This window comes from Centroberyx affinis, unplaced genomic scaffold (assembly GCF_046629955.1).
Source record: "Centroberyx affinis isolate AG114_WGS23_722 - 3 ecotype Tasmania unplaced genomic scaffold, CSIRO-AGI_Caff_v1 ptg003390l_1, whole genome shotgun sequence".
In the NCBI taxonomy this organism is placed as follows: domain Eukaryota; kingdom Metazoa; phylum Chordata; class Actinopteri; order Beryciformes; family Berycidae; genus Centroberyx; species Centroberyx affinis.
The window spans coordinates 430523-457976 of NW_027281375.1; the positions used below are offsets into that span (position 1 = coordinate 430523).

The 27454-nt window shown below is 41.9% G+C and overlaps 1 protein-coding gene across 2 annotated transcripts in view; it reads left to right on the plus strand.

Moving 5' to 3' along the window:
- Nucleotides 1–2624: 2624 nt before the first annotated feature.
- The window catches only part of fryl (furry homolog, like), a 57512-nt gene continuing 32682 nt past the window's right edge, over nucleotides 2625–27454 (plus strand). For both annotated transcript variants that reach the window (XM_071539072.1, XM_071539073.1), the window contains exons 1-12: nucleotides 2625–2838; nucleotides 4703–4768; nucleotides 16829–17037; nucleotides 19440–19493; nucleotides 21213–21352; nucleotides 21514–21610; nucleotides 22625–22704; nucleotides 23219–23299; nucleotides 23518–23686; nucleotides 24376–24468; nucleotides 24624–24722; nucleotides 24905–25006. In XM_071539072.1, coding sequence (XP_071395173.1) covers nucleotides 2628–2838; nucleotides 4703–4768; nucleotides 16829–17037; nucleotides 19440–19493; nucleotides 21213–21352; nucleotides 21514–21610; nucleotides 22625–22704; nucleotides 23219–23299; nucleotides 23518–23686; nucleotides 24376–24468; nucleotides 24624–24722; nucleotides 24905–25006 — 1401 coding nt within the window. In that variant the 5' untranslated portion in view covers nucleotides 2625–2627. The remainder of the gene's footprint in view (nucleotides 2839–4702; nucleotides 4769–16828; nucleotides 17038–19439; nucleotides 19494–21212; nucleotides 21353–21513; nucleotides 21611–22624; nucleotides 22705–23218; nucleotides 23300–23517; nucleotides 23687–24375; nucleotides 24469–24623; nucleotides 24723–24904; nucleotides 25007–27454) is intronic.

Sequence of the window (27454 nt, forward strand, 5' to 3'; positions counted from 1 at the left end):
GACAGTGAGCAGTTTTTGCCCTCCCAGGCTGTTCAGTGGGTTTGTATATTGAAACGGTTACATCATCTCACTGACATTTTCACACGCTGCAGCAGAGGGTGTGAGCACTTCCTTAAAAAGTTTTTCTGACCACACATAGGCCTACATGCTTGCGCACATGCATCCACACACACACCACATCATGCACTCAGTAGCTTTATACTAAGCAACAGTTTTCAGTAAAGGAGATGGGTACTTTGGCCTGAAGACAATCAATCCAAAATATATCTGCAACTTTGACTTTTTCCGTTAAATACTACTATTAGTAGGTTGTCAGGGGAGTGAACAGAATTAACTCCTAGAAGCATAATGTAGGCCTTATTTGTTTCACGTCTACGGCTTACCATCGCTGTGATAGTGCAACTGGAATGCCCCATGTTAAAATCAAAAGTCGCTAAAGAATAATGTACAGGAACATGGAAGAGCATTTGCCGAACAAAACAACAAAATCAACAGTGAGGGTATCTAAAAGGGAGGGAACCACCCGTTATACACAGATATAATGTGGGAATTTTCTAGCCCATTTATAAAAACAAGATGAATGCCCTGTAATGAAGTTTCCTAGCCACCGTGGGTCATCATCTTCAGACCTTATCCATATTGCTCTCCTCTCAAATAATCACGAGGGGAACAAACAACTCCAAATATAGAGAGACTTGTTTAAGTCCTGCATGGTGCTGAGCTTGTGTATAGTCAATAAGTGCAGAATATTAGCTCAGTTAGAGCTTTTGATAAGAAAAAAAATCTTAAAGGCACCTACAAAAACCTGGAAACATGTAGTTCTAAATAAAAGGATTTAGTCTATATTGAAAGCCATTCTGGTGTATTTGCTGTGTGAGTGCATTTGGCATTGGTCAGGTCTTGATAGAAGGCAAGATGCATGATGAGAAACATAACACCACCTTAATGGATCACCCAGCCTTTTCTTCATCACGGGAGTGGTCTCTACTACGAAATAGGTGTCATATCCCTGCTGTAGTTAGACATTTGTAGAGTTGGCAAATGCAGCAGTAATTAACAGCGTGAATTTAACATTGTCCTTGGTAAATTGCAAAGATATTTGCTTAAGATACTTGCTTAAGATGCTTAAGAAAAAATGCCATTTAGCCTATATTTGGTTGATAAATCATTTGCCACGCAATGGTACTTTGCCCTAGTAACAGTCCAATACCGCACTATTAGACATACCAAGCCAAGTGACTTTGTCTTTGTATTTAATATATGATAATCTCACCTATTTGTTTTATAAACAGTCATTGTCTTCATGCTAAAACTATGCTTAGCTCTACAAAACTGAATAAGACCTAGGTAATGTCACCTAAAAACATTAATTTTTTTGCAAATAATATAGTGGCATAGCCCAGTTGCTTGACTGCGGTGCAAGGTGAAAGCTGTCATTATTGATGAATCTGCAGAAAAGGCTTGTCTTGAGGGTAATTTAACAGTGTGTTGGACACTGGTACTGCAGTCATCTTTAAATTTTGTGGAATATTATAGTTTTGTATTGATATTGAGGACTGGCTATATTTGTGCTTGGATGGGCTATTAATTTTTATACAAGCTTCCAGGGAATAGCAAATTGATTATTTCTTTAGGCAGCAAGCTTTTGTGAGAGTCAGCACAGTACACTCCCTCCCTCTCCTCAGCTGAGGATATTTGGAGGAGTTTGAATTTGCTGCAGGTACGAGCTGTGCAGCCAAGCAAAGCACAGCAGTCTGTCATCACACCGTTTCACAGACCCTGTCAGCTTGCTCATTCGGCTTCTCTTCATAATACTTCAGCACATTGAAGTAGAAGTGAAAGCAAGGAGGGAGGAGTGCTCTTGTTATTTGAGTAAGTTAGCAAGTAAGCAAGCAAGTGAGCATGAGTGTGTATGTGTGTTTGTTTATGCATGCTAACACATGACACAATTCCGTCCATGATAAGTGCTATCAGTAAATGCAGGCGGGCAAGTGTAGCTAGCTACATGAAGCTCAGCTAATTTTCAGGGTGTCTGTCAGTCTTTTTCCTCCTCTCTTGCTCTCCCCTTTGACTGGCGAGAGACGCAGGCCAGCAGGGTGTGGCTGGTGTCGTCTCTGTTGTGATTGGCTGGTGGCCCAGGCGTGTGTTATCTCCTGTGGAACATGTTCTAGTCCCGCCCCAGATAGTGCCTGGCACCCAGACATGGCCCGGCCCACTCCCGATTACATCACGGCCCATGAAGAGGGCCATGTCTGTTTGCTTTCTCCACTGTGAGCAGACAGGTAATGTTGCAGCGCAGGAAGTTTCTCACTCTGACATGTAGGCTACCTACAATAGACAGCTACTCCACTGCTAGCTAGTCCGGACAGAAAACTTTAGAGAGCCAGACAGGTAGTGTCTCTTTTGGTCTATAAGGGCAGTCTCAGGGGCCACACATACAGGCCGTTGCAGTAAGTGAATGTGTAGATGCTGTATGTAGGCAGCAGCTCGACATTGGGTCTATACCCTGTCCGCCTGCTTGTCTGTAAATGGAGATGAGGCCGGCAGGTAGTTTGTATGAGAGGATGGCACGCCACAGGCTGTTGAACTGCACACTAGAGTGAAGGAGAGAAAGAATCTAGTGAAATATGGAGTTTCTGAGGAGCTTGGTCCCGGCAGTCATCTCAGGCGAGGGGCCCATCGAGCATGGGGGAGCGTTGCCCAGGGAGACGGGCCCGCGGCTTCTTCGCATGAAGCGGTTGGGCCTGCTGGCTATGGGGCAGACCATCGAGGAGGATCCGGTAGACCCAGTGACTAGCTCCTCCAGACCTGCCCGCTCCAACCGGACCCGCCTCAAAGGTACGACTGACTGAACAGCATAGGGATGCAGGAGTTATCTGTATTGGCTTTTGTGTTCATCAGTACTTACTAAATGGACACTCTCACTTCCTGAAACTTTGCAGCTGCTTTGCAGTACTGGTTATCCCTCAGTTGGGCTTTTCACACTGTACCTTATTAGTTTAGTTTTAACATAGGGTTGAATTATCTTTAACCCTATGTTAACACTAAGCCCAAGGTTAGTTTAAACCATCTCCCCACCCCCCCGTCCCGACACACACTCTCACACACTCACACACACATACCATACTCACACACACAAACACTGTCGACCCAGAGCTTGCCTTAACCTTGCTTTTGAAAATCACGTTGGTGATTATTATGGCATTTTACAGCTTGTATCTAATCCAAAGAATCAAGATAGACCATTGCTTATTTGATTGATTGCATTAATGATCCTTGGATTTAATGATGCGATACTCATAAGTCATTGTAAAACTCAATGATTCATAACTAAATAACAGTGTAACAACACAGCCAGCGTTTGCTATTTTGCTTTTTTGCTTAGCCCAAATAGCCCTGGGTTATCGATTTCTTTTCAAAGGATAATCCCGAAAAATCAGGGCTAACCTTGCTGCTTTTGTAGTGTGAAAAGGGTTAAGAGACATGTTAGCTTAGGCTTAACCCTGGTTTATATCAAAATGCAATGTGAAAAGCCGTGTTCTTGAACACCCAGCTACTCCAGTGTTGGCAAGCCCACACCGTCTGTCACACTCAAACCATTATTATCATAGACATAGGGATTTACAATGAATTGTGAATTTTAGATTTCAGATTTAATAATCATATATCTTAATATTGAAATATTTGATTTCATTTAAAACACCCACTGGACTTAAAAATAATTTAGTTGTTGTAAGATGCAAAAAGGACAATACAATAATATAGTTCCCAAAATCATCAAGACTATTAATCTTGTTTAATAATCATAATCATATTATCTACCACAATTATTGCAATTACCATTTTAGCCATAATTGTGCGACCATACATAAGGTATCTTATAACATGGGAAGACATCTATGGAAGTTAGGAGGCTGGCATGCTGTCATCTACTTTCCTGACAGATGGCACCGTACTTGTTAATACAGAGTTTGTAGCACAAATTTAGGGACTGTTCTTGAGCAAAAAGCAAATCCCGCTGCCACATTTAGAATGTTTTATGGAGGTCTAAAAGTACTTTTTAAAAACACTTTATCTGCTTGTACCATGTCAATTCTGTGATTTAGCTGGCTAAATGATAGCCAAGTTTCATTGGCCAAGTTTAAAAACTTTTGGTTCTTTATGGCTCTAATGATGACTTGAGTTGAGGACGTTTCCCGTTAAGTAGCCCGTTTGCATCAGCAGCAGGGTGATGACTCGTAGGTCTCTCAGCATGGCTTTGTGTGCAGTGCTGCCTGTCAGAACATGCCTGTTCCCTGTTTGCTCATGGCTAAAACATGGCGGAACGCTTCCTACTCCTCCACTCACCCTGAGCTTTAAGGATAGGGCTAGGCTACACATTGACGGCTAGCTAAACTAACCTACAGCCTACTGCCAGGGATAGGTTGGCTTGGGCAACGATGAAGACAGAAAATCAACGTTTTGCTTTAGCTTGACTGGGTCAGTGTCATGTGTGTTCAGCTCAGACTGACAGTGATATATAGACATTCATATTGAAAGACAAATAGATGACTTGCCTCCTTCCTCTACCCTAGGTCTTTCCTGTATAGAGCTGGTAGGGTTGTCCAGGTTAACACCATCACCCCTTCACACAGAATGGCTTGGAGAAGCAACCAGGAATAAAACTGTTCTTTTTTTTCTTTCCTTCTTTCTTTCCAACTAGGACACATCCAAAATTATAGAAAAGTCTCCTTTGCAAATCTGGCTGGTCGTGGTAGAGCTCAAGATGGTGAGTTATGTAATGGAAGGAAGAGATGTGATTTTTACAGTATTTGAGGTAAGGAGAGGTGTGGAGAGATGGTAGTTAGTATGGTTTAAGGTATTCGTACCTCAGGCTTCAGAATCACTTGTCCGTGTTTATTACAGAGCTGAGTGCCACTCCCTTCTGTTGTCTAACTGGCATGGCTTGAGTTGGCTTTTAAGGTGGTGCTGCTCTTTTCTTTCTGTCATTTGTCATTCTACGCACACAGTGACATCATCTGATTGCTGGATGTACTGCTGAATTTTAGGGAAGGGTTTGATTAGGACAAGTATTTGGTTAAAGGGTGCTGCAGGTTTCCCGTTTGTTATTTGGGTGTGTTTGGAGCATGTGACTGAATATGGGTGTGTGCTGGTGGGATGTACTCCTGTAATGAAAGATGTGTATGTGGTTTTTGTCTCAACAGCCTGGTTCATAGGGTGTGTATCCAGACAGCTTGGACAAACATATTCACTGGGTTTCTTAAATAGTTATTAGCCAATGCTGCACATTACAACAGCAGTGAACAGCAGCCCCATAGTGGTGCAGCCTGGCACTGACTGTGCACTTAGTGGGAAAACTGTGTCATAGCTGGGGAGACAAATGCTATGAATCATTGTTAGTGCTCTTCCACCAACCAGCTCTCCCATCATATGCTCCTCCAAAGTGAACAACTTGAAACCAGCTACTTGTGAAGATGGGCTATGAGGCATGGGCTGACCTTTCTGTACCTGTGTTAAGATGAGTTTTAATTCTAATTTGGCTGTGCATTCCTCTGTGCTGCTCCGTCATTCCATAGAGACAATATGCTGCCGACCTCAGAATGACTCTACTGAAATGACTTGTCTCTCAGGATTTGGTAGGCAAATCTCAGCAAAATGGGTTTGTTCACGCTCAGCTTGTGCAATGGAGAGAAGCGGTGAAAGGAACTCTCATTGTGTTTGAAGGTGTTGGTGGTTGGTGAAGTCGCTCATGAAACAAAGGAGTCTGTGATTACTCGCATCATTATGGAACCACAGAGCAATACCTCCTAGCAATTAGCCAGGAGAAATCTAGCCTAACTATGTTTGCCTAGAAAGGCCCAGAGTTGTGTGTCTTTGTAACCATTACGAGTGAGTGTGAGATTGCTTGCTCCTGACTCAGGGGAGCGAGTGGAAGTGAGGACCTGGGCAGGTTGCAGAGTTGTGCTGCATACTCAGACTACTGTGATGGATCTAATGGCGTGTCCTCTGCAGCCCAGGCACCACTGGGGAGGTCAGGGATTGAATTACAGCTATCGATTATTGTTCCCACCGCCGCCCTTCAGAGAGGCCAGGACAGGAAATGCATCCTCCACTCTGTGGGCTCCTGGGAAGAACGGCTCCCCAATAATGTCTGCAGTCAGGATGGCTTGCTGTCAATCATTGCTCCCACTTTGTGAATGGAGCTACTTTAACTTGCCTTGGTTGTGCATTTAGAGTGGTGATTATTTGATCAGTGAGCTCGTCTTTCCTGGAAGTCAGTTATTAATGATGTTTATTTGAAGTCTTGAGCTTACCTCAGCTCTGTTGGACAGTTTCTCTTAGCTCTAATGTTCCCAGAGATACAATGTTATTTGGTACTTCTCTGCATTCCTCAAAGAATGAAGCTGGTTTACACAAAACAGTGTCTTCAGAGGTATTGTTGATAATGTGTGAACTCTGCTCTCGTTCTGTGTTTTTGCAGTTGGGTATGTGTGCACATTAGATTTCTGCCGAGTGCTGCTTCCTATTTTTACCACTGCGTCGTGGTCATCAAGAGGCAAATTCAGGTCAGTTAGTTAATCACGCACTGCACTATACTGTACCAGTGCTCCATCAAACTTCGTCACAGTTTACAGCACTTGAGAAAATCTTTTTCTACAAATCATGTCTGGTCTTTGTTGAGCAGTATCTAGTTAATAAAAGGAAGTAAGAGTTCTATTATTTGATTTTAAAATGGGTCTTTGTTGTAAGGGCCAGATGGTGTCACATAAGTTTCATCAAGGTTAACCTAAGACTTTTAAGATCTTTCTAATGCCCTTTAGAATTTAATATAGGACTAATTTAAAATGAAATTTCAAATTTAATGTGGAAATTAAAAAAAAATCGTTTGTCCTGTCACAGTATGGGTCAGCATGACTGGGCTGATTTGTACATTGTACTAAGACACTGCAACATTTTTACGACCTCTACAACTGAATTGAAGACTCAAAGACTGTATTTAATAGTATGCTTAGCGAATTTCGAAGTTGTTAAACATGCACCGTCTGCTGGTCCAATGGCTGCATTTTGCTAAAAGTCAAATGATTCAGTGATGTTTTTTCCAGTTTCTTCTTCAGCTCCTCAGTTAGCGCTAAAGGAAAATGCTTTAGTGGCTGCCAAAAATGTCCCTGTCCAGAAAAAACCCAGTATGAATCCTCACACCTTAGCTGCAAATTTTCATACAACTCACACAATCCTCTTCGCATATTCAGAAAGAATTATATATCATTTCCACAGAATCTGTACTTGTTTATTAAAAGGCTAAGTTTCCCAGCCCCTCAGTCAAAGCCTGCATCAGGTTAACGCCGGCCAGGGTTTGACAAAGCATCTGTTTGTGTAGTGTTTGTTTGCAATGAGCTCTGCTTGGTTTTGCATAACTTGTGTTGTGAAGGACTGTCATGTGACAGAGGGAGAGGTTGAGGGCGAGAGAGAAACGAAGAGACTAAGCTGGGGAGAGGAAGACAAAGGGCATTTGTCTGTTGCAGTCTTATCTGTTCTTCTCAGAATATTTTGTTAACAAACTTTGTCCTGCGCTTGACCACAAATTAGCTGATGTCATGTGAATCTGTTTTATCGCAAGGGGAGGAAAGACTACAACACAAGCTCAAAAATGCAGATGAAACGTGTACACACACATACACGCACTGTGGGCTTTTCGTCATTACTGCAGTGTGTAGTGAGTTTGTGTGCCATTCTGTGTGTTACTGTGTCTCGTGGCTTTTGGATGGAGCCAATGATGTAATCCCTATGATTATTCCAATGGGTGTGTTCAGTTACTTTACCCAAACGGATGAGGTGTCATCCCTATCATGCCATGCTATGGGACTGGCTGGTAGAAGGCACCAGCTGCAAAGTGTCAGGTAGCTGTGCCCCCATGTCTTGTTCAGTTGAAATACCCCAACATAGCTCATATTCTTTCTATGCCTGACTTCATTTTTATGGGTGGGATAACCTTTTTTTTGTTTTTTGTTTTTTTCTTTTAGGAATATCATATTTTGTTAATGTTGGGACAGACATTTGAATAGCAGTAGGTAGTTGTACTCTTCTGGTTTGTTTGCCCCCCACCTTCCACTATTATCTCTTTCCGCTTCTTCTCTCTTCCATCCTCTCTCATTCTTTTCTTTCCCTCCTACTGCAGTCAGGGATGACGCATCAGTATTGCTGTGTAGCTTACAGGAAGTGTAGTTTTGATAGGCCAGTGGAGAGGCAGCACAGTAGCAGCTCTGACATGCGTTTGCATCGCTGAACCACAGCCAGGGAACACTCGCAGCATTTTGATGACATCACCCCCACCCCCCTTGCTGTTGAAACAAGCTCGCTCTCTTTCCCTCTCTCTCTCTCTCTCTCTCTCACAGAGAAAAGAGCAGGCATCAGTAAAAGAACAACAGCTAGCTAGGAAGAGGAGGGGCTGTCCGCGAGCGAATGGAGAGAGAGAGAGCTTGGCGGGGGGAGAATAGCTGACAGTGCTAGCAGGGTAGGACTCACACACACAGGAAGAGGAGAGGAGAGGGAATATTGCCGTGCGTTGTTGAGACTTCTTTCGTGTGCTCCTCTGCTACTATTCCTCTCCCATCAGGAGCAAAAGTTCTGCGGTATTCTCCCTCGGCTTTCTGGATTTCTCTGCCCTGGGATGGGGATGAGGGACTCTGTGGATTGGCAAGTGGGCAGCAGGCGCCGGGGTGGAATACTTCTCTAACTAGCCAGGCTATGCTCTCTCTCCTCTCCTCCCAGGGCGGTTTCACTCTCCATTGAACTAGGCGGCAGGAGAAACATACTGGTTGCCCTTCTTGGGCCTCTCTCCTCCACAGCTGCTCACACTGGCTCTGTCGTTCAGGATGCCGTCCTTAACCAGCGCCTGTGGAGGGTAGTACTCGGCTCCGGTCAGGGAAGAGGAGCTGCAAGTGTGTGGGGCGTAGAGAGTGTGTTTGTCCGGTTCTCGACGGGTATAGGGAGTTGTATGTTTTCCAGGAGAGTGGAATGTTTGTATTTTGTGGAACAAAAGTGGGAATTGCCCTGTAAAATTAGTGCCTTTTTGTGAAGCCTAACTTTTGACAGTCATCATGCTGAGCCTGCAGGATTCGGTCTTCTTTGAGATCAGCATCAAGTCTCTGCTCAAGTCCTGGAGTGGCAGCTGTGAGTACCCTGCCAGGCTTGCACACATGTTTACATACCACACTTGGCCACCACGCTTATCTACCACACACAGCCAGCAGGCCCCGTGCAGCATTGTACATGCTCGCATGCAATCCATGCATGGAGATTTGCTATCTCCTCCCTGTACAAGAAAAGTGGTTATTAATGGGCTTGTCAGGGTGATTGATATGTTTGGTCCAGGTGTAGCCAGGCTTGTTTGATGTGTATGCAGGTAGCAGCAAAGTTAACGTCCTCCTCTAGTGTAGTCTCCCCTCCTCCATCTTCTCATCACCCTTCTACTGGCTCCTCTTTGTCCCACAGGGAATGTTTCCCTTGATGAGCATCTGCAGATACAGACTCTGATTACACACAGGTGGACTGGAAGTACACTCTCTCTGTTCCCCTCATGGCGCCGGCTGCTCCAGCCTTTCCCTTGCCCTCACTTTCCATCTTTGTCACTTTTTCTACTTGTTTCACCATCTAATTCTGTCTGTCTCTTATTCTCCCCCAGCTGCACACAAACACACTCTTCTCCATCCCTCTTTTTTTCCCCTCTCACTTTCATAACCCCCCCCCTATCCTCTGATGGCTAATGTTTCCCTACTATTGATCTGTCTTCTGGTTTCCTCCTATTATTAGCTTCCCATACAGCCCATATTACATCAGACATTAGAAAGGGCCTGCCTCTTCCATCCCATTGAAATATGTAATTTGTCATAGAGACAAATGTGGAAAGCAGATAGTATTTTAAAATGCCCAACTGATACTGCTTCATCACTCCAGTTTTTCTACATTAATAACTACATGATTCACAATTCTTACATTTTGTTTTTGGTTTTACATCTCATGAAACGGGTAAATCCCATTATAAATCTCAGTTTCTTGTAAAATGTGTGCCTACACCGTTAAATATCCTGTTTTGTAGTACTGACAACAAAGACTTTTTAGAATGTTTTTGTTGTGAACCCACATTCAGTGTCTATACAGTGAATAAGGTCAAGTCGTTGATAACAAAATTAATTTTTTTGATAATGGAATTAAAGGATGACTAGCATGGTTACTGACCATATTTTTATTCTTTAAAGATGCTGCCCAGGAACATGCTGCCTTGAGTGGCCTCACAATTTTCAACCAAACATCTCAAGCAAACCATTGGTTCATAATGCAAATTAGGAGTAATAACAGATTCCTACCAATTGAAAAAGGCCCAGCACTGCATCTCTGCCCACGTGAACTTCAGTTTGACTGGGATTGTGACCGTTGTACATTATATTCTTTTAATGTTTACATTAATTTTAAAATTAAATTTTTGAAAATCAATAATCCTAGACGCATTGAACTGATAGCAACATGTTTTCCAGTATAGCCATATGGTCATCACTTTGGTTCTAAAACATACTAACTGTATACTCAAAGCACATCAACAGTCAGGTTATGCCAGAGTATCAGACCGAATGTCAATGAAAAATTCAGTTGATATTTACAACATTGCCCCACAGTCTAGATAACATTTTCACCAGGTTTCAGGATTATCTTTATTGAATATCCAAGGTGAAATGACACATGGGACTCACCTGCCTCACAAGATACCCAAGCTGCAAATGTTAGTGCATTGCATGCAATATAACATCAAAATTTTGTGACATGGATGCTTCAAAAAGGGAACTTATAGCCCTTGAAAAAGATACTGATGACTCAATATAAACTATTAGTAGCCACATTTTAAAATGCTGAATGTTGGATAAAATACTTTCTAAACTGTCACTGGATGTGACCGTTCGTTGACTGTTAAATAATTAGAATTATAAAAAAATAGGATCCTTGAGTTGATTTATTTTTTGTTTTATGTACTTATTTGAAAACATAAGTTCATTTTAATGCATAGGTTTACACAAGCATGGAATTTCCCAATGTCAGTTCAGTTTGTGCCATTAAAAAGTCGTCTGCTTGCTGTTCGGTAAAACATCCAACTGTTGAGTAAACAGCTTTTTTCCATTTGCCCCTCTTCTCTAATTAATGCCCCCCCCCCCCCCCCCCCCATCCTGTGTTGGTTGCCAATTCTTCTTCATTGGGCCTCTCAAACAAAGAGGGTAAGGCCTAGTTTCAGCAACTGTCTCTATGCCGCCCTGCCAAAACTTTCATCCATGCACCATGTCTCTTCCTTGTGCTTTTTTCCAATTTGCTTTTAACATATGGGATGTTTCAGAATATTGCAGCCTGCTGTGTACTTTGACGTCCATTCTCAGTTTAGTTCCTAGACATGTTCAGTTACAACACCAAGTAATGAGATTTTTCAGTAATAATCATGTATGGTGAGGTCACAGTTAAGTGTCCATAGTGTAATCAGTTTCTGAAATGGTTGATCTTGAGGGTGGAGCAGGCCTGTGTTTTCATGTTGGTTTCTCATTCTGTGCCTCTATTGTATCGGTGTTTTGTCAGCTTCAGATGTCAAATTTGTTTCACCTTGTATCTTCTAGCTCTTTTTTTATTTTGGAAGAAGCCAAAGTGCAGGGCAGACCAGTAGTAACTCGTTGAAGTCTGAACATGTTAAGACACAATGGCAGAATAGGCACTGACACACCACATAAACATTAGCACAACACTGCATTCCAACACTGTGTATATGTGTGCGTGTATGTGTGTTTGTTCTATTGTTTCTGGCTGTCCTGAGAGCGGAAGTGAGCAGGCCTTGGGGAGGGCTCTATTTTTACTGTGACAAGGTGGAGTCGCTGCTCTAATAGTTGTGTAATCCTGCTGGGTGCTCCGTTCCTTGATTGCAGCCTTAGACTTCTCTGGCACAGTGGGGTTTACAGGCCTCTCACAGCACAAACATGATGAGCATGTACTTGTACAGCAGTTCATCTTGAGCTAATCACTGCTTTTTATCAGTACTCTATTCTCTGCTTGGTGTGGAGTCCATCTTTTAGGCCTTGAAGTTCTGAGTATCTACAGATACTGATGTTCTCTTATGTTGAGGTTCCCCCGACTTTCAGGCTAAAGCCCCCCAGACAGGCCCCCTATTTTTACTGGTCAAAAGATAAGAAAGAAGATCAACTCACTGTAAAACTGATAAATTTGATACTAGTGAAATTGAACATTTTCTCAGTTGAGGGGACACATTTTTCATTCTTTTTATTAGGCTAACTATGTTATGTTTTGTTCTATGTAGTGGCCTGTTTCAAGAACAAATTCTTCCTTGGGACTAGAGATGTAACAATATCAAAGTATGGTTCACCATGACTAAAAACAATGACGATTATCATACTGCATTTAAAAGCTATTTTTGTCATGTGCGACCCCATCATTTCAATTAGCCTAGATGTTTGGAGTACTAGGATCACGCACTGAGCACAGTGGTTTCTCCTAGCTCGGATATCGATTATCATACCGCAAGCATTTTCTTCCAAATCATGTCCATGGTTTAAAGACCACTGATGATGCGTGCTGCTGTTGTGGCCTGTGGCTGTGCCGGATGGAGCATAGCAGTTGTAGGTTAAACAGAAAGTAAACGGCGGTAGATGTAGAAAGTTGGAAATAAAGGGTCTTGTTTGAATTCCAAATTTGCAGTTGCTTACTTCCAACTGAGCAAGTAGCAGGCTTGGTGAATGCAATGGTGTATGTGTAACCTTTTATTTGCACTGAATGAATATCACCATAAGCTACAATGTGATTCAAGAAGAATCACATTGTCGAAGAATGTAATTGTTTTTATTTTTACATCTGCACAATGCTTTCTTGCTCTCACACATGGCACAGCAGGCTGTATGCCTGTAGCCTCATATTTACCTGTTTTCCTATGAAGGCCTGTGTCAGACCATTAGACTTTATTCACATACTAATAATAATCTGCAAGGTGAATGTGTAGAAATGCTGAAAACTTGGATTCTGATGGACTAGAATAATAAAAAAATGATACAAACCTGTTCACTGTAGTCTCTGGAAAAGTATATTCCATTCTCTGCCTCGGTCTCATTTTGCATGATGCTTATGCCTTGTACAGCTATCATTCACTCCCTGTTTTCTCCTACTTTTATTTTGACATGGAAATATATAGCTTGTATTTAGTGCTAATCACTCTAGTGAGTAAGTGTCCTAGTCACTGGAGTCTAGGCTGGACCAGAAGTTTGTGTGCATCACCTTTCACCTTTGAAAATGCATTTTGTGCCAGAAAAGGTTAAGGTGCTTAATGGTGCAGCATAGACGTGCTTATACTAGTTTCCCCAAAATTCCTCAAGCTCTGGGCAAATCTTACTTGTTTACATGTTATTAATGGAGCATGTTTGAATTTTTGCATTGATATTTGAATGGGAAATGGAACCTGAGCTGTGGGCTTTGGGTTATGAGTGAGTCAATAGAGTTTGCAATGAGTCACTGGCCTAAACAGTGAGGGTTTGTCTGTAACCTTACAGGTTTTTTGACCACTTGCTAAGATTTGTGCAGTGGGGTCAGTTTGGGGAAGGAATGGTGGTTTGGCATGTCACAAATGACTCTCCACTGAGAGAGAGAGAGAGAGAAAGAGAGAGAGAGAGAGAGAGAGGGAAAGAAAGAAGGGGAGAGCGATGCAGAGACTTGGCCCAGAAAAGGATGCTTTGCATTTTTTTCTCATTCTGTTGTTGAGTGGAAAAGTACAAACAATGTTGGGTTTCTCATTTCTGTGAGCCAGTCAGCACTCCAGCTGGCCCAGGGTAGAGGAGAGAGACGGAGTAAGACAGACAGAAAGAGAGGGATGGAGGGGGTAGAGGACACAGCAGTGATTGGTTGTGGGGAGCTGGCTATGTGACATCATTGGGGGTGTTGGTGGAACACAGTAAACAAAGAGGGAAATGTTTGAAAGGCTCTCTGTGCTGCTGGACAACATTACCACCACGCAGCTAACACTTGCCATTACGGTGCCCTCGGTCCCCCCAAGTGAAAGTAATAACAATAATAGTAACTGCAACAATGACTATTATTTATTTTACTAACATGATCAGCCGATAGCAATTTATGTTTTAGAAATATTTTCATTTTATTTACTTTGTTTGGATGTATTTTTCTGGGCTGGTTGTTGAGTGGTTGAAACAAAAAAAATGGCTTAATGCACATTCAGAATTGATTAATTAATAAACTCTTGCAGTTTTTTATGGTAGAATGTAAATGTAGAAAGTAATGCGACACTCTGCTTGATGACCAACAGATTATGCAACCTCCTCCCAGGTTTTGATTACCAAAATAGGTTTGGAATAGTAGAGTAGTCTGATTACCAGACAGTCAATATCCTATCTAGTGAATCTGCTTATACCAGTCTATTTGATCAGTATACATAGGTAATGTGTCCCCCCCTGAGGTACTCTGCATTTTGACAGATTTGCATATTTTTCTCAACACCAAAACCCCAAGATTCACCAACTTATACTCTATAAGTGTTGAACCTGTGTCACCATGTTTGCTCACTACATTGCTGAAAGCCAGTTGCTGGGTGGGAACATTTTTCCTCCGAAAGACTTGTTAATTTTTACTGCAGTTTTGCTCCTCACTATTGTTCAGGCTGTTCAGAACACATGGATGTTTCTCTGACAACCAGGAAGAAACAGAGTGAGGTTTTTCCCGGGAGGGAAGGTGGTCAAGGGTCAGTCACCACTGACAGCCCTCTCGGCTGGACTGGAACCAGTGTGGATGATACTAAAAATGCTGTCCTAGTCCTGCAGCATTCCTTTACTTCCAGAACGCACTAGAATTCTCCCCATGGGCACAATTTGAATTCAGTGTAGCCCAACTTTGTGCCCACCGGTAGATGGCATCTTGGCTGTCTGGGCAAAGTAGCTGGACTGGTAGTTGGCAGTGCAGGTTGCATGAACACATTTTATTGGCAAATAGCAAATAATCTGGAACTCCAGTAATACAGGTAGTTTTTTTTTTCTTTTTTTTATGGCTTATTCCATTGAAAAAGCTTTTGTGGTTATGACACATTTGGGCTGTAAATTGGTATGAGTGAATAGCTTATTAACATGAGCCTAAATAGCCTAAATAAGCATGAACATGGTTTAATAATTGGCTTGTAATTGGGTGAAACTCTTGACATATTTTGTCAATAATAATCATCTTCACGCAGGTCAGCTTTGCCTACCCGTGTCAAGCCAGCCAGAATACAAAAAAAACAGAACTTCCACTCAACTTTAAATATAAAGCCCGATGTTAAAATTAATACTATATTATCTGGAGAATCTGTGGTGAATACAAATGTTGTTATTTTGAAGACCGCTTTCAGCATTATTCTGGCTATCTCTGTCTGGAATAACACAGTTTCCTCACCTCTCCTTCACTATACGAATTTGCTGAAGAGTCCATTGCTCTCAACACTGCCAGAGACTAGACCTGAGCCGCATGCCACATGTAAATGGGCAGACGGAGGTCTGGGTTCTTTTTTTAAGGATCATATTCTTTCGGAAGGATTGGGAGAGAGAGGGAGATGACATTCGACAAAGGTCCATGGTCGGATTCTAACCCAGCCCGCCCCTCAGTTGTCATTTTTTTTTACAAATAGTATGAATTTGTTGTTTTGAGTATTTTATTTTTTTTGTCTGTCATTTTTATGTACTCCCAGTTGAGATAGGAATGGTTATTTTCTCCTGTGCAGAATGAGTTGTAAAAGTTGTTCTTACCTTATCAGGCCTATACTGGCCCAGGTTGCAGATGGGCTCACATTCAATATAAATGCAGTAGGGATGTAACGATACTTTCAGCTCACGGTTTGGTTCATGTTACTGAGTTCACAGTTTGATACCACAAACAGGGTTACTACAAGTTGGCTACAGTTCAAATAAAATTTGAACAAGCAAAGTATATATCTGTGCAATCAGGTACATTTCTCAGTATAAGAATAGTGCAAAGAGAAATGGCTACAGTTTTAAGACCTCTGAAACCCTATTTAAGACTCAAACGCAACATTTAACCATATACCCACATAGCAGACTTGAGACTTGATGGAGGATCCTCAATTTCAGTTTCACCTAAGTTTTAATTGTTTGAATATCCATGCTCCTCAACATCTGGAATGCATATTTACAATATATGTTTGTTGACTTCAAAATAGTGGCTTCATTGGTTTCAAAGTTTAGCATGGTTTTGAAAGTTAAGTACTGGATACCAAAGATGTTGAACTGTGCTTTCCAATTCTTCTATTTATAGTTTGTTTCCAGTGTTTCCACAATGCTCCATTGTAAAAGGTTTCTTCTAGGCTTGATGATAAATGTCAGTATGAATCTCAAGTTTCCTGATTTGAACTATTATCCTGCCATGTATAAGATTGTTGACTGTTTTTTAATCAGGTTTGCCTTGAGAGAAAAACATTTCCAGGAGATTGAACCGTTAGTACAGCTCTTTCAGAGAACTGTTATTCATTTCATTGTTGAAGGAGTTGGCATAAAACGTTCTCTTAGGCTAGATTTAGCCTATGACTCGGCTCAAACAGGAGTTGATTTGTGTTTTTAGGTTAATAATGATCATCACCCTTTTCAGCTCTTATTTTTTGTCATACTGTTTGGATCAGAGCTAGCATATAACATTGCATACTTTTCAAGAGTGTTTTTCTCGATCACTGATTGACACTGTGTGTGACCCTGCTGCTTTGACTCCCTCTGCCTTACTCTCTAACCTCTGCCCTCTGTCCTCTCTGCAGCCTCTGCACCAGTCAGCAGCAGCGTGAGTAGACGCCGTGCCCCCGCCTCGGTGACTCCCCTCTCGTGGGAGAAACGCAACGTTGCCGCCATGTCGAGCATCACCATTGACCCCGAGCTCAAGCCTGGGGAGTTTGTCATCAAGAGTCTGTTTGCTGAGTTTGCCGTGCTGGCTGAGAAGAAGATCGAGGTGGTGATGGCTGAACCGCTGGTGAGTCCACAGGGGTTGCAACTAGGGATGCAAATTTTCAGAAATGTCCTAAATCAATCGTTGGTCACGTTAATGACCAATTAATCGATTAATCATTATGGAAAAAACAGCTTTTGACATATAAAATACAAAATGCGTGTTTTTACACCTGTCTTTATGCCTACTCAACAAGTTACTCAACCAAGCATAATTCAAAAGAGTCGGGACCCCCGACAACGGACGTCAGTGTTTCCCACAGGCTGAAAATGTACTTTCTTTGGGGTTGATTACTTTAAATTGTCTTTACATTGTGTCCAACGGAACCCAACTGGTGGAATATGCAATGAAATCTCTGCACTGCACTCATGTTGAGTGTTGAGCAGCGTTAGAATTGTCCGATTGAAAAGTATCAAGTTACTCTTTACCGTTACAACACATGCGAGTTCGGAGAAATTGTGGAATTTTATATTTTTTTACGAACGTTTTCAGAACGGGAGACAGACTGTCAGGTTGAGTACAGAGCTACTGCATCGCCAAATGACAGATATGATGCTATACGCACATTAGACGCACTACAGAGCAATTTAGATCAATTTCTATACATTGATTAACTGTTTATGTTGTGCTGGCCGTGCCGATATTGTGGCGCTGCCACAGTTTATATATTGGAAACAATGGCACGACGATCTACTGGTTTATTTAAGAATAAAAGCGTATCTACGTGGTCAGGGATGAGTCCAGTGCGCAGCCTGGTGACAGTCAGTCCATCCGCTGAAACACACGCTCCGGGGGAACAGCTGTCCCGGGTCAGGAGGCACAAATAGTGTGGTGCCAACTTCGCCAGCCTTGGGAATGCATTCTCTTTCATTGTGCTTGTAGAGGTGCTGTATTTCAACTTTGTATTACAATGTTTACAATCGATCGTCAATTAATCATTGACATCCCTAGTTGCAACACTACTGTCAGGAAATGAGCAAATGAAACTCAAGACACAACACATTCTCCAAAATGTCTCATAAAGGATTTGAATCCTGATTCCAGTCAGATAGCACGTGGTCAAAGTTTGTCAAACTTATTTTCAATTATGTCTGCACCCACAACTTCTTCTCTTTTGAAACTACTTGCCATGCATTTAGCCTATGCTTACACCACTGCAGGCAAAACTGAAACATAAATTAGATGTGTAAGGGTAATGGTAGGAGAGGGACATAATATTTTTTTTTCTTTATTTTAATTGGCTGCAAAGATGAGAAAATACTTGTATGAACCCTTCCTCAATAGAATTTTGTACATTTGTTGTCAAGTGTGTTCCAATTGAATCTGCTAAATTTGTTCAGTTTCTTTCTAAAATGAAAGCCATGGTGGTGAAATGTTTTATCTTCCACCAAGGAAGGAGAAAGAGGAAGCTCACAAAATCTTAAAGTTGAACTGAATGAGTTCATTTTTACATGCAAACGGCAACATTTAGGCTATTGTTCCTGTCTGACCTGCAAAATTAAAATGTATAGGATTAATCTAACCTGAAGAATGAACTAGTTCAAAATCACTTGTATGAACATAAGACAATCATTCTTATAAACAAAAATGTATACCTTTCCCAACTCTGCAGTAAGACTCCAGATACTGCGGTATGGCATTATGGCAGTAAATTGATTATTGTTGCAACTCTAATTTGTGCCAACTCGATATTCAAAGCATATGCCGACCAGAGTTTTAAATTGTGCATGTTTTAAAAAGAATGCTCGGATATAATATCAACTGGAAGGAGTATCATCAGACATCCTCCTTTTCTGAGAGGCTTTCCCTCCATTCAGCTTTCTGTTTAGCCCAGTTTATATCCTTGGTTGCTACCCTTGTCTTTGGTCATCTCTCCTCCCATTTTTCACTCCTTAATTTCCGCTGACAGACTATTGTGTTTGTCTAGTGGTGAGGTTCTAGATACAGTCTCCTGGCTAGCTGTTTACACAGGGCTCCTGGCTTGGTAATGACCTCAGGCTGATAGTAGACTTACCTCGCTATCATTCAGCTATTGCACCACTGTAGATCTACAGTGCTCTTCTGTTTCACCTGCTTACTCATCATCTGGCCTGCTGATATGACTGACATCAAGCTCCTGTTGTGAAAGAAACAACATCTCCCCTGCGTTAGTAACACACTCTGTCTCTGACTCTCCCGTCTCTCCCGTCTCTCCCGTCTCTCCCGTCTCTCCCGTCTCTCCTCTCTCTCTCTCTCTCTCTCTCTCTCTCTCTCTCTCTCTCTCTCTCCTTCTCTCTTCTCTCTCTCTCTCTCTCTCTCTCTCTCTCTCTCTCTCTCTCTCTCTCTCTCTCTCTCTCTCTCTCTCTCTCTCTCTCTCTCTCTCTCTCTCTCTCTCCTCTCTCTCTCTCTCTCTCTCTCTCTCTCTCTCTCTCTCTGCGCCTACACAGGAGAAACCCCTGTCCCGATCCCTCCAGAGAGGGGAAGATGCACAATTTGATCAGGTGAGTTCAGCAGTAATAATGACTAGAAAGGGGAAAGTGTGTATCTCTTTTTTTGTGTTGTGTGTGTGTGCATGTGCCCTTTTCATTTCCCAGGACCGATAACACTCCTATCCCACCTCTGTATGAGTGTGTGCAGTAGTTGAATCCCCCAGCTCCACCCAATCAATCCCCACTCAATGGCCCGTCTGTCCCTCATCTCTGGCTGGTGCAGAACTCTATACAATGGGCCTGCCTGCTGCAGAGTGCTTTGTTCAGCACAACACAAAGCCAACGAGGATATGGTGCTATAGATCCAGCTGTCTCCATTGTGAGTGAGGGAGAGAGAGTGGGCAGAGAGAGAGCAAAAGTGAGAGTGTAGAATCGCTGTGTCATCCTCAGCAGTAAATCAGCATTGGGTGCTGGAGTGTGTCCGCCTGGTGCCGTGAGGGCAGAGGGAGCAGTTGCATAACTCTCCAGCCTAGCATCCATCCATCCAGCACCCTCAGTACACTGCACTGGCTCTTAAACACACACATCTACACACAGACCTACTTAATACATACCGGCCACTTCATCTCGTTGTATATGTTGTCTGAAAGTTTAAACACCATAATCTTGAGTCGCTAAAATGCTGATTTCTTGTTTTCTCTTTTTACTTGTTAGTCATAGGATTTACTATCCTTTCTTGTAAGAATTAAATTATGACCATTCAGTACAACATACACCTATTATACATCATCCATTAACAATGGTTTTATGAGGCCTGTTAATGCAGTACTAGTTGCACAGTTTACATTCTGACATCATTATCATCGATGTGATCAAAGTGCTGATAAGGTATTTAGAGGAGAGCGTATCAGTTGGGTGGTCTTGCGTATGGCCACTGCAGAGGCGTGTGTACTGTGGTGCAGCTCAATAGTATAGCGGGACCACGCTGTGCTCAACATGTCATCCAACACCGCACTCCCAGTCCCAATCAATAGCTCCAGTATATCACCCACTGGCTGAGGTCACCTCTGGTCTGTATTCACCCTTTACGTTGCACTCTTCCTAAATATGCACTCTCCTCCATCTCTGTTGGGACAGCCTTCTCTACACACTATTTATTTTATATGTTTAGCTGACATGTACATGCAACATTTTCATCCATAGTCCCTAATAGCTATCTACAATCAAAAGCAAATGCTGAAACACAAACACAGGCAGGCACATACAAGACTGGATGCAGGCATGCTGAAAAAGACACATGACATTTATGCGCACAGACCTTGATTAGCAAGATATAAACAGGAAAGACCTGGACTGACAAGTTAAAAGGGTGTTAGATTGGCAAGATGGCAACAGAGAGCAGCTCTAATTTAGTGCTTGCATTTTTTATGATTTTGATGTCATTCAAAAACACATAAGAGACAGGGTAACAAAAAAAAGGACATATAAGCAAAATTGTCATCAAAGTGCAATAAAAGGACAAAGACACATAAGAACAAGATAAAACCATGATAAAACATAAAATATTTGAGTTTAACATCAGATTTTTGTCCTTCACACACATATGGACTAGGAGAGTATTTTATTTGCATTAATTTGATTTTTCATTATCATTGTTTTGAATGTCTTTGAATGTTGTGTAATATGTTAGGGAGAGGAATTTGACACTGATGATTCACTCATAAATGATCGTAGTGTGAGAGTGAATAGGTTGATCAGCTTAATCTAATGTTTGTCATGTTTTTTTTGCAGTTAATAAGCTCTATGAGCTCAATAGCGGAACACTGTTTGCCCTCCCTGCTGCGCACACTGTTCGACTGGTACCGGCGGCAGAGCGGCACTGAGGATGAGTCTTATGAGTACAGGCCTCGCTCCAGCACCAAGTCCAAAGGGTGAGATACTCGTCTTGATTCACTTCCTTCCCTCCTGTCCTCCTTTCCCTCTTGAGCAAATAATCTCTGAGTGATTACAGTAGCATTTCGGGTGTTTTATGTTGAGTTTTCCTCAAATCTCCTTCATTGTTTACAATATTTTTCTCTCTCCTTCTCTGTAGAGATGAACAGCACCGGGATAAAGACTACCTATTGGAGCGGAGGGACTTAGCCATAGATTTCATTTTCTGTTTAGTTTCTGTGGAAGTTTTAAAACAGGTGATCTATTTGACTCTATTTTTGTATGCTGTCTTATACAAAGTCTCAATTTAAGACTGGTACAGTAAAGTCATAGTGATTCTTGACCTGCCACGGCCATAAAGCTGATCCTTGGAATACTCACATAAAGAGGGAGAATATTTCGCCACTTGTGGTGATCCAAGACCGGCTTGGCTGCCGGACACCAGCTCATGTTCATCCCGTTCAGCTCAGCCTCCACAGCTCTTATTCAAATCGTTTTAGGTCATGTTTGCATGCTCCCTCAGGCATTTTAGGGCTATTTTGAAACTGTTTCTTTTTTGGCATCTTAGAACACTTGCCCATTCATTTCTACCTTCCTCTAGCCAGGCGTCCTGCTCTGTTAGTTTCTGTTAGTGTAGATGTGAGATTTGAAGAGGTGTCTTTGGTCAAAAATGTCAAACAACTACTAAGACACAGCACAGATGTAGGTTTACCTTGGCCTTTCCTTAATGGACATTGGATTTCCAAATAGAGTTGAGTCAGAAAAAGGCTCCACTAGCTTTAGTTTGACATTTGCTAAAGTCTCTGTCCAGATTTAATTGCCACTAACCATGTTATTGACAGTAACATTTAAAATGTCCTTAACTGCCAATGCTTCCTTAGCGAGGGATACAAGGGGTTGAGATTACTCTTCTTTTTTCTTTTTTTTTTTTTTTTTTTTTACATATCTTCCATGATACAGGAAAGAAGTACAATAGTTGGTGAAGTCTATATCCTTAAGGGTAAAACAGTAAATAGACACGATGGCAGCATACCAACTCCAACTGCGCTTGCTTCTTAGTCTATTATGGATCCAACTTCAGCACAGGGTCTAAAGTAGACTGTCCAGATCTAAGCCACACACTCTGAGCTGAAAGCCAAACCCTGGAGACCGGAGCTAAGTTGTCCTTGGCTCTGCTCCTGTAGGGAGGATAATGAATGGTAGCAAAGAGAAAGAATGAAGAGAGTATCAATGCTTCTAATAAGACTAATGATTCCATGTTTGCGTCACAGATTCCTCTTCATCCAGTGCCAGATGCTTTAGTCCATGAAGTTCTAAACCTGGCATTCAAGCACTTTAAACACAAAGAGGGGTAAGTATAAACACAAACACACACACACACAGATAGACAAATGAAACGCACACACACACAGAGAGACCAATGAAACGGCCTTTTTTGTCACATGAATAAAAAAAAACTGCTTGATGAATATCTTACGTACTGTGACTGTCTCACTCCAGTGTGGGCTTGGCTCTGCAGTAGGGAGTCAGTCATTTATTTATGGCTGTTTGGAAAGACAGACTTTATGGTCAATGTGTGATTTTATGAGCTGTCTGTATCATTAATGTCACTTAAAGAAAACACTATTGCTTCATGTTGAGCAACTTGAGTCAACCTCAAGTAAACACACTGTCAGAGTGCTTCTGGTGCTGCTGGCGAGAGTTAAACACATCTGTAGGCCAGGCCAGTCGTAATGACTATTTGAAAGCATTTCTGTTTTGATGGTATTTCTAGTGATATAGCACAAGTCTGTTGTCTTACAAAGAGATATCCTGAAGCCTCTACTTGTATATGACTTAATAACACATGCGTTGTGAATTTTCAGGTACTCTGGCCCCAACACTGGCAATGTGCACATCATCGCAGATCTGTACGCTGAGGTCATCGGAGTCCTCACACAGTCAAAGTAACAGCAAGCTTTATTCTGCTCCTTGGTTCTGAATACTGACCAACTGTTAAACGCAGCATTAAAGTTTACAGCTTATCACATTCACAGCCAACTCTCAACAAGCTCTCGCTTCAAGCTCCGAGTCTGTTTTCTAATAAGTGTAGATTTATGCATCTCTGTGTGTGTGTGTGTGTGTGTGTGTGTGTGTGTGTGATTGTGATTGTGTGTGTGTCCAGGTTTCAGGCAGTGAGGAAGAAGTTCATCACAGAGCTGAAGGAGCTCAGGCAGAAAGAGCAGAGTCCCTACGTGGTCCAGAGCATCATCAGCCTCATCATGGGCATGAAGTTCTTCCGGGTCAAAATGTATCCTGTGGAGGACTTTGAGGCCTCGTTTCAGTTCATGCAGGTAAATTATAGCGGTAACTTCATGCTAAAAGTCTGCCAGTCTAATTGTACTCTCAATAAGGTGGACTGATGTGTTTGTGCTAAATTGTACAACAGAAGGCTTTTTTTACTGCTGCCCTTTTGTTGAAACTCAGCAGCTCTCTGTGTCAGTGGCTCATAAAGCCAGATGAGTAACGATCAGATGTGAGGTTATATTGCCAAGAAAGTGTGTGTGTGCGTGTGCCAAGAGCTGTGAATGGAGCAGTGCCTTTTTCATTAAGCTCTATATGGCAGTAAAAAGCTCAATATGCTCCTCTCTTAACAAGACCATGATTTCCCAGTGTGTTAATGGAAGACACTGGGTAACATGCCATGGTTTATGCCCACCACTATGCTTCTGTACATCTTGGTTTCTACCCATATGATGCCTATCTGTTAAAGCCTGAGTAATACTGGATTTTTGGATTTGATATCTATTTTTAAGGAGCAAAATTCATTACCATTTATGGTTAATCTCCCAATAAAGACAATGATAAACATGCTTTGGGAAGAGTTTTGTGCCCTCAGCAATCAGTGCCTTAAATAGCCTGGGCACACTGTAACAGACTTGTGTTGTTGTGATGTTCTTGTTTTGCCTATGTGTTGGTGCGTCCATGTTATCTCTGTAGCTGGGCATCACGTGTCTTTACCTGTGTGCCATAACTTTCCCAGGAGTGTGCCCAGTATTTCCTGGAGGTCAAGGATAAGGACATAAAGCATGCTCTGGCAGGCCTTTTTGTGGAGATCCTCATCCCTGTTGCTGCTGTGAGTAACACTCCATACAGCTTCCCTAAATCGTCTAGTAAATTTTCAACACAAATTAATGACAATTTCCACTGTTTTGTCCTATATTTAGATGACTCTCTGAATGCAGTCCTGTCAAGTTGAGCTCTGCGGTTACTTCTCTCTCTCCCCTTTAGGCGGTGAAGAATGAAGTCAATGTGCCGTGCCTGAAGAACTTTGTGGAGATGCTGTACCAGACGACCTTTGACCTTAGTTCCAGGAAGAAGCACTCTTTGGTAATGATCATTTTACCACCCCAGTTTTCTCTTTCTCTCTCTCCCTCCCCCTCCTCTCTTTACCTGCCATCTCCTCCTGCTTTTTATCTTTACTCTTCCTCTCCCTCTTCCCTCACCCTTCCTTTATTCCTCTTCCATCTTTCCCCCCATTGCTTTGATGCTGACATTATTTATCTCCCCAGGCTCTGTATCCCCTGGTGACGTGCCTGCTGTGTGTCAGTCAGAAGCAGTTCTTCCTCAACAACTGGCACATCTTCCTCCAGAACTGCCTCTCGCACCTGAAGGTACTGCCACCCTGAGCCTAGAGAAACAGTTTTTACTCCCTAGCCCTAAAGAGTAGCACAAAGACTGTAGTCTTCAGAACAGAGAGAGGACATCATGCTCTGTTTGACAATGGCTAATTCAGTTTGATCCTCAGAAGTCTTATGACTCTCATGTTATGAAATTTTGCTGCTCTTGTCGGCAGTTTAAAGTAACATGAGCCCACTTAAATAGAATTCTAGCCAACACTTTCAATCACTTCAATGCTATTGATTACAAGTCAATTGTAAAAAGAAAATACATTTCTTGTTTTATGATATTCCATGTAAGTTAGTGTATGATTAATGCCACTGTTGGCAGAAGTTGTCTTGGTTGTGAAGGGTGTGCTCTGCGGCTCTGTCTAAAGATCATAATGTACTTTCCCTTCTGTGATCAACAACCAGATCTGGACAGGAATAGCACTTGATTCGATAAGGTAACAATAGAGCCCATGAAAAATTAACTTCTGTACGATTTATCAGTAGAATTTACCAGTTTGATATTTCAAAATGTTCAGATGTCCTCAGATTTATTGGGACTCTCACAAACGCTCAAATTGGGCTAAATAAAAACACAAAATAAAAGATCATGGGAGGTCACTGTTATTAGTGTAATCACAGCTAATTTCCTAGTAATATGTTAATGAGATAATCCTACATGTAGTATCTTTAACCACAGTCAAAATATCATACGTATTGACTAAACCAAATTAAGTGCATCTTATGTATGACGAGTTATGTCAAGTGCTGTTTTGACTCAGGTCTGCTAACAACTCCTTGTAAACCAATCACAAACTGATCAAGCCAACCCTCCTCCTGTCCTGTACCATCATGGAGCTAATTCAGCCCCAAGGCATTGTAGTGCTGTGTGACTGACTGACTGACTTACTGACTGTCTCCTCAATTCTGCATTGATTACCCTTTGTGGAGATGGAGTGTTTGATCTTGTGGTGGACATATTTCCCTTTGCTTCCTTGTGATTCCCCATGGTTTTGAATGGCCGTCTGTGATCTCAGTGATCTGGTTGCGTTGTTCTCTTTGAGCATTTTAATTGTTTTAGATTCCCTTTTATTCAAAATTGTAATCAGTCTCCTGAGTGGTGATGTAGATTGTTTGTTGCAGGGATAAATTTCCTGGTTTGTGTGATGGCTCTTGAGTATAGTGGTGATTCAGAGTGAGTGATTTTGGGCTTGCTGTCCAACCAGCCATTTTAACCCTGTGGCTGCTCTTAGAAATTCATATTGTAAAAACTAATAAAAGACTTGGATATTTTTAACTTTTAACGTTGTAACATTTATTAAAAAGTTAGTTGCTTTAAAGCAGGGCTGCACAATTAATGGTAGATAATCGTAGATAATCGTGTATCTTGATTTTATGTTTGATTAATACAGGTGTAATTCAGCGATATTTAAGTGTTTGTTATTGTGTTATTGTTTATTTCAGTTGCCCTGAAAGCCCCAGTGTGGTATATCGCTTCCATTACGCTTGACCATTCACAACATTTGAGGGTGCAACGTGTACCCATGTGACTAAAACAAAAGTTAAGATGAAGTTTGAATTTTGTAAATAAGAGCCACAATAAGAATAAGACAGTAACGTTAGAGCTCCACTACCAGCGTTGCGTTGCATTGCCATCACCGTTGCGCCAGTGTGACGTTCTCCCTGCTTCACAGAGCGCGTTGACTTTTGAATGGATTCACCAGAAAACAATCAATTCAACTTTATTTCAATGAGGGAGAACGCGTGCGTCAGCCATCGAGAATTGAACCTCGGTGATTTTTTCGCTTGGACGCAGCCATCGCACGCAACACAATGTGGACGCAACGCAATGTGGACGCAACACAATGCGGACGCAACGCGAGCAGTGGAGCATCTTTCAGTGCTGGTACAGGAATCATTCCTTCGATGGCTGACGGCTGATGGCTGTAGTGGAGCAGGGCCGTAACGGTGAAAACAAGACTTTGCTGCTGCTGCTACCTTGAGAAATACTGCACTGAAGAAAGTGAAAATGTATGTTAAGGAGCAAAACTACAATAAAATTGTTTTGTTTCCTGAAATCGATTAATAATCAAGATCACAATATTTAACAAAATAATGGGGATTATCATTAATGTATTAATCGTGCAGCTCTACTTTACAGAGTATGATCCACACAGGGTTAAAATAGGACAACCTGCATAGTGAGTGTTGCTAGACATGGTAATGAAATTGAATGGACTGCTAATTTGAGTGTAGTTGCTTGTCGGTTTTGTAGGTGTAACATAGGCAATTGGTTTTAACATTTTATTTTTTACCGTCTTTCCTACATATCCTTTAATGTTCTTTTCCTCATCCTATCTGTGTTCCCCTCATCTTCAGTCCTCTTTTTGTTTGTATTTTCTGTCTTTGTCTGATTTACCATCCACAGCACACCTTTTAATTTTGTCTTGCTCT